This window comes from Ceratotherium simum, unplaced genomic scaffold (assembly GCF_057802395.1).
Source record: "Ceratotherium simum simum isolate JZ-2026a unplaced genomic scaffold, ASM5780239v1 HiC_scaffold_44, whole genome shotgun sequence".
NCBI classification, from domain to species: domain Eukaryota; kingdom Metazoa; phylum Chordata; class Mammalia; order Perissodactyla; family Rhinocerotidae; genus Ceratotherium; species Ceratotherium simum.
In genome coordinates this window covers 1,616,088-1,628,091 of record NW_028261260.1, presented here as the reverse complement: position 1 = coordinate 1,628,091, position 12,004 = coordinate 1,616,088, and the positions used below count along the sequence as shown (strand labels likewise).

Below are 12,004 nucleotides of genomic sequence, written 5' to 3'. Positions count from 1 at the left end.
ATCCCTCTGTCCATTTCATAACTTGTTTCCATTGATTTGATGGATTTATCCTCTAATCCGGATTCCAAGTGTGAAAGAACATCTTGGTCCTTCAAAGAAAAGAAGCCATTGAAATTTGATTTTCTTTTAGCTTGGCATCCTACAGGTTTGAAGAATAAATGATCATGTAATGATACAATGATTCTGAAATCTAATTGTTAATTAGAGGGGTGTAAGGGATGATTGAATGGTGTTTCATCCCCATGGTCAGGGGTATTGTACACATGGACGTGTAAACACGATTCAGGAAGCTGCTTCAGCCCCGTGACATCCCTGAGAAGCACAGTGCAGGAGGATCTAGGCACACAGCCATCTGCCTCGATCTCCTGGGTTACATGTAGATCCAGGGGTCTTGAGAGTGGCTTCAGAGCAGCTAGCTTTTATCTATTTCTCCCCTTCCTTCTCTCCAGCTTATCTCAAACAGTCTTGACTATTATATTTTAAAGTAAGACCAATTATAGTTATTTACATGAGTTTCTTGTTCATTATTGCAGAGTAATAATCAGGCATACCATTAAATATCATTTAATTGACCTAATTAAATTTGTTGTACCTTATAATAGATTAGAACACTAAGTTTAGTTCAGAGTTTGATATTCACCAAATGTGTTAATCTGCTTACAACTGCCATGTGTCTCACTCTTCTTAGATGTGCATCTTTGGCCCATCACAAGATTTTAGTGAATGAAATCATCATAAATTAAGATAATGTACTGTCTTTTGGATGATAAGGAGGCATATGTGTCCATTTTGGAAATATGCCCATCTGTCTTTGCTTCCCATGGGAAGTTTCTGGTCACTAGGTCTCCAGGTGGCTTGCACAAGCCCTAGGTCTGTAATAGTTTGGTGCCTCTCCTTCTACTTGGGGTAGAAATAAAAGAGATCAGAGAGACTTATTAAAGTTTTGGTTACATGAAGTCTTCGATGAAGAATATTCATACATATTGTTCTGGATAGCTCTCTGTTCCTAAGAGTACTAGTTACATTAAGGGCTTGTCAGGAACCGTGAAAGGTATGATATTTTACCTTAGCTGCAAGCTAATAAGTCAGCTTACCATGGTCTTATAGATGCTGGCAAAAGAAACTAGACCCATGGGTCAGAGACAAAGGACTTAATGACACAACAATACTAGTGGCCAGAGTATCAACATTTGCACCAGTTCACTAAATCCCACTTCCTACAGGGTGATACACAGTGGGCCAGGTGACATGCAGAGGGTTGCAAGAACTCAGAGCTTAAGGAACTCAAATCTTTGATAATGGGCAGGAAGTCTGCTGACCTTTGCCCCAGGGAGGGGTGTTATTTCTATTATATTGGGCAGTAAGCAAGCCTGTCCTTTGCTCTAGAGGAGGCCACTATTTCTATCTTCCAAGGCTGACAGCTCTACACACATCCTTGAAAAGATATCCTGGCTTCACTGGCTTTCAAAGATAAGCTTGACTGAGACTCGATCATCATTCAGTTCTTCTGTTTCCTTTATTGAGATTGTGCAAATATGCTCTTTTCTCTGTAAAGTTCACTAACTTTATTCATACATAAGGGTTGCTTTTGGTTTTATTTATTAAGTTGAGATTTTCGTATTAGAGCAAATGATGAACTATTATGGGTTGGATCTGAAAGTATGCTTTTCCAGGATAAATGTGAAAGAAGATCAGGGCTCACACAACTCTGCCACAAGGAGCTGATAGCAACTCAAATGATTTTAATTTGAATACTCTTTTGTACAACTTTCTTCCATCTTCCTTCATCCTCTCTGCTTCCTGTAACTCCCATATAGGAGTGGGGCAGTTTCAAGGATTCACTGAACTCCTTTACAATATTCAAATCATTTTGTCTGTTGTGTTTTTTTAATTGAGGTAAAGTTGACATACAACATTATATTAGTTTCAGGGGTACAACTTAATGATTCAAAGTTTGAGTATATGTCGAAATGATCAGCACAATAAGTCCAGTTAACATCTGTCCCCATATATAGTTACAAAATTTTCTCATGTGATGAGGACACGGCGTATTTCAAGATGCAGAAGAATCAACGATGATGTCATACTTTTCCATACACAGCTTGATGAATTAGGACATAAGTATACACCCTTGAGACTGTCACCACCATCAAGGCCACAAACATATCCATCACCTCCCAAAGTTTTCTCTCACCTCCTTTATTACTATTATTCTGTGGTAAGATCTCTTAATATCTACTCTATTAGCAAATGTGATGTATGCAATACAGTCTTGTTACCTGTAGGCACTATGTCGTAGCCTACATCTCCAGAACTTATTTATCTTGATAACTAAAACTTTGTATCCTTTGACCATCAGCTCCCAAATTCTCCATCCACCCAACCCCTGGCAACCACCATTCTAACCTCTGCTTGTATGAGTTTAACTATTTTAGATTCCACATATAAGTGAGTATTTGCCTTTCTCTGTCTGCCTTATTTCACTTAGCCTAATGTCTTCCAGGTCCATCCATGTTGTCAAAAATGGCAGGAATTGCTTCTTTTTTCAAGGTTGACTAATATTCCATTTCTTTATCCTTTCATCCATCAGTGACATTTAGGTTACTTCCGTGTCTTAGCTATTGTAAATTAGCTGCAATGAACATTAGAGTGCAGGTATCTCGCTGAGACCCTGATTTCAATTCCTGTTGGTATATACTAGAAGTGGGATTGCTGGATCATGTGCTAGTTTTCATTTTTGGAGGAATCTCCATACTGTTTTCCATAATGGCTGTACTAGTTTACATTCCCACAAGGGTTTCTTTTCTCCACATCCTCACCAACATTTGCCACCTTTAGTTGTTTTGATAATCGCCATCTTAACAGGTGTGAAGTGATAGCTCATTGTGGTTTTGATTTGCATTCCCTGATTAGTGATGCCAAACACCTTTTCATACACCTATTGGCCACTAGTATGTCTTCATTGGAAAAAGTCTATTCTGGTCCTTTGCCAATTTTTTTTTTTGCCTTTAATTTTATTTATTTATTTATTTTTCCCCCAAAGCCCCAGTAGATAGTTGTATGTCATAGCTGCACATCCTTCTAGTTGCTGTATGTGGGACGCGGCCTCAGCATGGCCAGAGAAGCGGTGCGTTGGTGCGCGCCCAGCATCCGAACCCGGGCCGCCAGTAGCAGAGCGTGCGCACTTAACCGCTAAGCCATGGGGCCAGCCCCCGTGTCCACTTTTTAATTGATTTTTCTTTTTGTTATTGACCCAACACAAAAAAAGAGAACAAAATTTTCAGGCATTATGGATGCTTCCCAGTTGATGCAGATGGTTTTGTATTCACAGTGGTACCAAAAGATCATGTTTCGTGCTTTTTCTTCAGCTTGTTATAAGACCAGCAGTAGCTGCGGCATGGCAGATAATCGGGATCTTCTGGGTTTGGAGGTTTACAACATAACTAAGTGGTAAGGAATTTTTTATTATTCCAAGGAAATTATTGAGATCATAGTCCATGGAATCCAGGATTGATAGGGGTAGGAGGAAATTAAGGTGAGGATTGGTGATCTGGCATTACTTCTTATCTTGAGGGACAGGTATCCACTGTATGAGTGTTTGAATAAAAGTATTAGATATCAGGAATTTGTGGTGAGTGAATATGTTTTCTGAATTATTTACTTTGAACATAACCATTTGGATTATGTGAACATCTGGGATGTGGGAGTAAGTCGCTAACAAGGGCTGGTTGACAATGTCACTATTGATTTCACTTCTATGAACACCGAGTGGTCAATGGATTAAGCAAATGAGTAGTCAGAAAACACAGAAATGGTGGGATTTGGGATTTAGTAAAAGATTGGGGACCGACTGTCCTGAGAGGGAGTGCCAGGACTTGTACAGTTGAGAGTGACAAGGACAAGAAAGGAATAGAAACACACTCAAACAAGGAGGGGGTGTTAACAGGATGGAGGGAGAGAAATGATCTGGAGTAGCCTTGAGTTTTGACCTGGAGCTTTCTGTTCTAGATGCAAATCTGCCTGATGACATCCCAGGACACAGGTCAGATCCCCAGAGGATAGAGGGAGGGTGGAAGTACAAAACAGCCAGGATAATTGTCCTAAAATGGCAGGCTTCCTTTGTCATTTGACCCAATATCATGATTTATTTTTGTAGGGTAAGAGGAAAAGAAGGATGATAGTCATGTCTTCACAGAGGAAGCAGCGTGACTGTGGGAACCAGTCCAAACCAAAGCCTGGTTTAAGCACCTCCATCCCTTTTAGGATGTCCAGTGACATAGTCAAGGGGCCGGTTACTAGAATCCCATCCCATCCTAGCAGTGACGGGTCTCTGGGAGGACACCTTGGACCAGCCCCACCAGGTCTGCTGGCCCGAGAGACCACGAGGACTCCAGGCCTGCAGCAGTGCAGGACTACTGGTAAGTCCTTTCAATCTTGCCAAAGCGTTGCAAAAACTTGCACCTAGTCACACAGGTGAATCCCTGCCAGGTGTGCTCGCAGGTGGTCTGCACTCCAGGTCCCATGCCCACTCCTGCCGGTCTTCAGATTTGACAGAGATGATTCCAGGAGCTGATCTGGGCATTCCACAGCTCCACTGCCAACAATTTCTGGTGACTGTGGAAGGTATCAGGAAAGAGGAAAGGGCAGTGAGGAGCACAGGAGAGAGACTGGTGGTAGCACTGATGGCAGACAGACTTGCTAGCGAGGCAGAGAAAACGAGGGGCCAAGAAGGACGTCCTGACAGCAGATGAAATGGAGCAGGCACCTCAGTGAGGTCTCATGGTTGCGTCCCTAATGTTTCCTTGCTTTGAGCTCTTGAAACTTTAAAACATACCAATACGTTTCTTTTATTAAACTCTGCTGTGTGACATAGAAAATATAGACAGCGGTTTCTTTCTGAGGTGAGAGGTTGAGTTTCAGGTGAGGAGAGAAAGATCTTCTTTTTTCATGCTGTTCTCTCATTTTCTTTTACTATGTACATCATTTATTTTTACTTTCAAGTCAGCAGCGAGTTACCAACGTCACGGGATGATTCAGTTTTTCCCCTCACAGTCACAGTAAAACGTACTAAAAGTGGATTATTCTTTTTGTGTAATATTCCAATAGATTCCAAAATATTGTTTCAAAAGCACTTTGATATCTATGTAGTCAAATTAGGTATTTACTTCTAGGTCTCCATTTTTATGTTCTTTGTTGCATGCTAATTCAGTGTTGCTTCTAAGGAAATACCAGATTTGCCTCAGTTTTTTAGATCCATATGTGTTGGAAATTTGACTCATGAAGATGGACATGGCAGCTGGGGGATCGTGCTATTATCAAAAGAGGCCTTTTCAGCATCAGTAATCTGACAAGAACCCACTGCTTGTTGGGATTTAATTGTCTATTTGAGGGATCAAGCTTTCACTGTTGGCACTTCTCTTTCTCTTTGGAGGGAAAGTATGGCCTTCCCAGTCTTTCCATTACCAAATCACTTTCCTGGGTGGCTGTGCTGTGTCAGGAAGGGCCTGGGATGCCGGGAACCAGGATTCATCCTCAGCTTCTGGCTGTCCTGAGAAGGCTTCCCTGGCAGAGTCCAGCCTGTGTGTCTGGGTGACACTTGCAGCCATCAGAAAGGAGGCGATAACACACAAGTGCCAAGCGATTCATCTGGCCCTTGTCTTACAGGGTGTTCCCAAGGGAAGAGGTTCAAAATGCCACTTGGTAACCCTTTGAAAGCTGCTAGTCATGGGTCGAGTTCTTGGTGTGAGCTCAGAGCAGTGTCTATTCACCACCAGATGGGGAACATTTCAGTATTTTAATTGGTAAGGCTGTGTTCATGCACGACCATGGATCATCAGTTCCGTGGCATTCCTCGCTGGACCTCCCAACACCCCTGTCATGCCTCATATTTCAAAGCTCCAAACAGGGTTCACACCCCAGCAGCTGGTTGTAATGTAACCACAGCACAAGACTGGGGAAAAAAACACAGCCACCCAGGGGTGACACACTTTAATGACTTGGGCCCAATTATGCCATTTGGACGAGTTCAGAACACCAACACTGAGTGTGTAAACTGGAGGATTGCCCAAGACCTTGGACCTCAGAAGGACACGAGCTCAGAATTCACCTTGGACAGCAAGGGACAATGTGGGGTCACTGACTGGCCAGGATTATGGTCCCTTATCCTGGCAAAGTAGAGCTCACTCGGGATCCATCAGGCCAAGCCAGGGAGAAGGCTGGGGGCCTTCTAGGGAATTTCTGCCCTAAAGGGAATTGCATAAGGAAGGCAGGGGTGCTGAAAATCCTAGTTCACAGGGAGCAGTCATGTTTATGTAACAAGGCCCAACAGTAGCCTTAAAAGCTGCATCAGAAATCGTTCCTCCTGGATACAAATCAAGCAGGAAAAGGAATTCAGAGTCCTGTACAAGGATCCCAGCAGGATTCAAATCTAGGTCAGGGGTGAACATGGAGCCCCTAGCGGGGTCTCAGGAGGGAAAGTCCTGCCTGCCTTTAGTCCATTTTCAAATGATCTTCCTCGGGCCTTGTCCTCTCCACATGCACGTTTTGATCTTTTTCCATTGTTTTCCCCACTTAGAGCTGATGCAATTCCAGAGATTCAACTAGAAAACTAAAAGTTCCTAAAATTTGGTCAAAAGAAACCTCAGCAGCTGGAGTCTGGGTGTCCCAGAGGTCGCCATGCCATAAGGCCTGGGGCTGACCAGGGGGCCACGGAGACAGGCTCTCTGGACTGGCCAACAGGGAGAATCCACCCCTGCCCTCACCCAACTCCTGCCCGGCCTCACTCATTCTCGTTGAGCAGCTCCATGTCCTGGAACCAGGCCCCAAATCACTCCTTGGGGTCTTTTTATAATTCTTTGCAGCGACCTGGAGCAGCAGGATCTCCCTCATGACTCGGTGTTCTTGGGACCAGAGGGAAGGAGAGGATGCAGACAGGGCCTGGTTGGGGGATGCCGCAGGGGCCTTGTGGGGGGTGAGGACTGGGGCAGGGGACCAGTCCTGGGAACGCTCCTTCCCTCCAGTTCCATCCAGGCTCTACCTGTTCTCAGAATGGGAATAATCAGCCCCTCCTCCAAGAAGTTTTCCTTGATGCCATCCTCCCTTCAACCCACGCGCCAACTGGATGGGTCTCGACTTCTACCAAAATCTTCCACTCAATGTAAGATACAAGGGGTGGAGCCAGAAACTGTTCTCCCCAGAGGGTCTCTGATTTCCACCTCCTTCCCCTCCCCTGCAGGGAGTGCCACAGCTGCTCCTCAGTCCTCTTCTCAAGGTTGATCTCATTCCCCTGGAAGGCAGACAGCCAGAGTCCATCAGACAGAGCCCCCTAGCCTGACTAGCCCCCTATGCCCTGCCCTTCTCATGTTGCACTACTGCCAGGTCCCCAGAGGGGGCGGGGCATGCGGAGAAAACAGGACTTGGACCTAGGATGGGCTCTGGGCTCCAGACTAGTAGGACATGGGGGGAGGCTGAGGGACCTGGCAGCACAACCCTCTCTGATGACAGACTTGGAGGCTGAGGCCTCAGGCAGAGGGGACTGCTCAGCCACTTATGTGCTGCCTGACTTGGGGGGGGCGACTGCTCTCTCCCTCCACGGGCAGCATGGGAGGGACAGGCAGAGTCCAGCTCAGATAAAACCTCACGCAGCTGTGCCATCAGGCAGCTCTGAGCTTCCCCAGCCTGAGGAACGAGAATGGATGTCTCAGGCGGAGCCTCTGTTCACTCATCCCTAAGATGGGCCTGATGCCCCAGCTCCCAGGGGCGGCTGTGAGGCTCTCATGAGAGGAGATGTGCCAAGTGCTGAGAGCTCAGAGCTCAGTGCGGGGGCTCAGGCATCCCCAGGCTCAGGATCCTGGTCCTTCCTGCCTGGTCCTCAGATTCATCCACTTCGAGATAATCACCCATCGCCAGGTGCAGCATCAGCAGGTCACCGAGGAAAGTGCCAAGATAGGGGACAACACCCTGTGACATCGGGGTGCGGGTGGGATGAGCCCTTGCTCTCAAGTCGGACCCCTGCAGACCCTCCCCTGAAAAGTCCTCACCCTCAGCCTCCTGACCCACCCCAGGGTTCCCACGGGGAGCAGCCTAGGACCCTTAGCAGCCTCCCCTCAATTCTTCCTCCCTTCACACCCCAAGAACACCACACTCCTCCTCCTCACCTCCCAGGGCCGGCTTCTGGTAAATCACAGGGTATGTGGTCCCTGGCCCTCCCCACAACAAATCCATCCTACACCAGCTCTTCCAGGCCCCCCTCCTGGTCACTTCTACTGGGGGATTCAGACACTGTGGCACCAGGAGGAAGGGACCTCCTCTCTTGATTTGAGGCCTCCGGCTGGGAGGGCAGAGCCCCTTCTCCACAGGCACACTCACCTGCTGCTGCTGCTGCTTCTCCTGCACTCTCTGGGGGTTGCCCTCCGGGGGGCAAACGTGGAGGGCCCCTCCTGCCAGAGTCGAGGACAGTGTCAGCGAGACCATACTCCCCTCACCCCATTTCTCTCGAGCACCACTGGCCTCTGACCCTGAACATCTGACTCGAGAGAACTGGCACCAATGCCACTCCACCCTGCAAGGTCTTGTGATTCCAGAACAAGCCCATCTCCAACTCTCACTCTGGGTGTGAGCTCGGGCTTTTGGCCTGGCCTCCCCGAGCCTGTTTCCTCATCTGGAAAGTGTGAGAACTCCAGCTACCTCACAGGTTCTCCTGAGGACTCACTGTCGCATGACTGTCATCATTGTTCTGGCCCTCACCCCTCCAGGTGGAGCAGGCAGAAAGCTCCCACATTCCTTTCCTCCCTCTTACCTCATTACCACCCTGTGAGGCCTGCACCACACAATCACCACACAATCACCATACCTCCATTTCCCTGATGGGGAGACAGAGGCTCAAACAGGGGCAGTGAGTTGCTGAGGGGCCAACAGAGGAGAGGCCGCTTGCCCCTCTCAGCCAGAGGCCCTGTTCCAACATCCTTGCCTAACCCCCAGCCCCACCACTGACAACAGTCCTGTCCCCTGAGCTCTCAAAGCTTGGCCCTGGGCCGAGCCGTGGATGGAGAGGATGGGGTGTCTTGGGAGTCTGGTTGTTGAGTGGCTCCTGCCTGCCCCATTCCCCTGGAGTGTCTCTCCCCCATGCCGGACAGAGGCAATGCCAAACCCTTCTCCTCCCCAAAGAACAACTCAGGATATTCGCCTGCACTGAACTCTTTCTTTATCCACTCAGGAACTGGACCCACAAGGTGCCACCTCTGATCAACAGGGAAGGGGGTGACAGGATGCTTTGCTTCCCCGTTTACATGAAGCTCTTAACGTCCTTTCAGCAGGATCCACTAAGAATCCATCAGTTGCCTAGACGCTATTCATAAGCCACCTGGGGCCTATATCATTGCCAACCAGGCACTCAGGTGAGACTCCTGTGGTTGACTCGAGTGACTGCTCTAGGGGTCCAGTGGGGAGTCCCACAATGCACACACATCTGTCTCTGGTCAGTTGTTCAGATCCAAGGATGAGCAGCCTGTTTGTCCACCTGTGCCAGGGGAATCCCCTGCTGTGCCCGTCCCTGGGGTAGGCAGTGTGCCCTCCCCTTGGAGACATGGTGAAGATAGAAGGAGCAGCAGGGGCCTGGCTTCCTGAGGACAGGTTTAGGCTGAGGGATAAACCCACCCAACCACCCAACAGCCTGGAAGAAGCTATATCCAGCAGGATGGACGTGAGTGGAAGCCAGAGACCTGCTGATGGTGCCAGTTCGGCAACTCGTCGTGGAACAGCCCAGCCAACACCACTGTGTCCCAGGACCAAGGTCTCCTGCCCAAAAATGTCACCCCACCTGCCCATGGGCAGAACAGATCCCTCTGCTTGTTAACCTGGACAAGATAGACAGGAATGTTTCAGAGAAACTTCAAGTGAGAAATTATCAAAACCACAGCTTGCTCAGTCCCCCTCCCCCCCTGGCCCCTGCTCTCTTTCCAGACCCCCAGCCTCCACTCTACCTTGGTCATCAGTTCTCTGTTCAAGGACTCGTCATGGCTATAGCTCTCCTTAAATTTTTCAGAGCTCTCCCTGAGAGGAAGGGAAAGAGGGAAGGATAAATTTAGGGATAATGTGAGGGGTCTAAGTGCATATCCTTTTCTTTGACAAACTGAGAGATTCAAACTGCCTGGAGGAGTGCTCTCACTGGGCTCCTCTGAGCGCTAAGGTCTCGTGGGACTGGGAGGGGGCTCTCCTGTTGGTCACTGGGGTCTCCATTCGCCTGCTATACAAAGCAGCTCTCTTTTGACCACTTTGAGTTTCAACTGGGCATAGAGTTCTGTTGCTATAAACACTTGAAAATTTCCAATGTGGCTCACTCCAGTACCTGGCATTTAGGGAAACCGAGTCCTGAAGCAGAATTGGTGCACTAAGGACACCGGGAGACTTAGAGACCCACCGCTGAGGCCCAGGCCCTGTCCCCATCATTTGCTGCCTCCCAGGAGTTCCCACCTGACTGAGGGGCCAATGGCAGACATTCAGGAGATCCCCCATCCACCCTGGTCCTCCTATGGAGAGGGGCACTACCCACCAGGAAACTTCCTCCATGTGTTCTTCAGGTGGCATATGGATGTTTTCTGCAGAGAAGAGATGACAGTGCAGGGCGAGGAGAAGTTCTTCAGGATCTCGCACTCCTAGGGAAGGGAAGAGAATAAGCTGTGAGGTGGGGCACTGGAGCCCTGCTTGCTCTAGCTTCAGTCCCCTTCTATTTAAATCTCCCCTCCTGGATTAGACAGATGTTCAGGTAGCCCCAGAAGGGCACATTTAGGACCCAAAGTGTAACACTCACAAGGAGGAGGATTTTAGCTCAACCCAAGGAGGGAGCCAGGTAGGAAGTGAGCATCCCCACACTGGGACCTGGAGTCAAGGTCAACGTGCTCCTGGCAGGAAGGACCTAGGGACTTGCAGGGGCTTAGACCACACACTGCAATCCTGGGAGCTGATAAAGGTGGAGGCAGTTCCTAAGGCTCCAGAGAGGGGCTCCACTGGGCCTCCCACAGCACACCTGGGCCACCTGGATCCAGCGCTCCACCACCCTCACCCTTTCCTGGGCCATCATGCTCGGGACCCCAAGGCAGGTGGTGATCACGAGGTTGGCCACCCTTCTGAAGTGGTCGATATTGGCTCGGACGGTGTGTGCCAGGTGCTCATTGCCGGGCTTGTTCCTCTTGCCCCAGGTGGAGCCCAGACACTGAGAGGGCACCACCTTCTGGAAGGGCTCCTGGGGAACAGGGGGAGTGTCACCCAGCATTGCCACACCCTAGCTCTGTGTCCACAGCCCACAAAGTCCCACACAGGGGTCACAATTTAGAGCTGGAGCTCAGGAAGCTCATGATGTGGCCTGAGCCTTGTTAGAGTCCCTGGCTTTTCTTCTCTGTCACTGCAGGCACCCAGCAGAGGATGACCCAGGACCCAATACTGGCAGGGAAGGGAGAGGGTCATTTGCATCCAGCCCGTCCTGGCTAACTCCAAGCTCCAGATGGTGGCTCAGCTTGGCTCATCCCAAGGGAGCATCTTCCAACAACCTGATCCCCCCTCTGGTCCCACTCCCCATTCTGATGCACATTCCCCTGTGGCAGCTACAACCACGGGCCTTGTCTGTCTCCCTCATAGTGAAGTACACATCAGGTGTCTAATAAGTCCTGAGGCTGTTGAGCCTCCTGAGCAGAAGGTTGGGCCACCAGGGACCTGGCTGCACACAGTGAGTTCCCCTCCCCCACTGATGTGCCAGGCCCTGCTCACCCTTCCGTCTCTTCTACCTCATGGAGCCGGCACAGCCACTCTGTGCAGCAGGTCCTGTTAGTGTCCACCTCTACGGTCTGTAGGTGGACAGCAAATGTTTGGGGGTTCAGACAGTTGCCCAGGTCGTATGGTTGGTAAGGGGTGGAGCCAGGATTCGGGCCCAGATCATAGGAGACTGGATGAGGTCTGGGGCAATGATGGCAGAGGGAAGGCCTACCCCACCCGCCCTGAAAGCGCAACTGCT

General features: G+C 49.2%; 1 protein-coding gene across 2 annotated transcripts in view; it reads right to left on the bottom strand.

Annotated features, from left to right (window-relative positions):
- LOC101390292 (ral-GDS-related protein-like) overlaps window positions 1-12,004 on the bottom strand; it is a 256,999-nt gene that overhangs the window by 623 nt on the left and 244,372 nt on the right. Inside the window, exons 4-7 of one of the 2 annotated variants that reach the window (XM_087428275.1) lie at window positions 11,024-11,837; window positions 10,550-10,652; window positions 8,368-8,438; window positions 6,783-7,285 (exon numbers count right to left, since the gene is read on the bottom strand). In XM_087428275.1, coding sequence (XP_087284401.1) covers window positions 7,058-7,285; window positions 8,368-8,438; window positions 10,550-10,652; window positions 11,024-11,269 — 648 coding nt within the window. In that variant the 5' untranslated portion in view covers window positions 11,270-11,837 and the 3' untranslated portion in view covers window positions 6,783-7,057. Of the gene's footprint in view, window positions 1-6,782; window positions 7,286-8,367; window positions 8,439-9,719; window positions 9,855-9,980; window positions 10,051-10,549; window positions 10,653-11,023; window positions 11,838-12,004 lie in introns of both variants that reach the window. The other variant, XM_087428276.1, reaches the window with a different exon arrangement.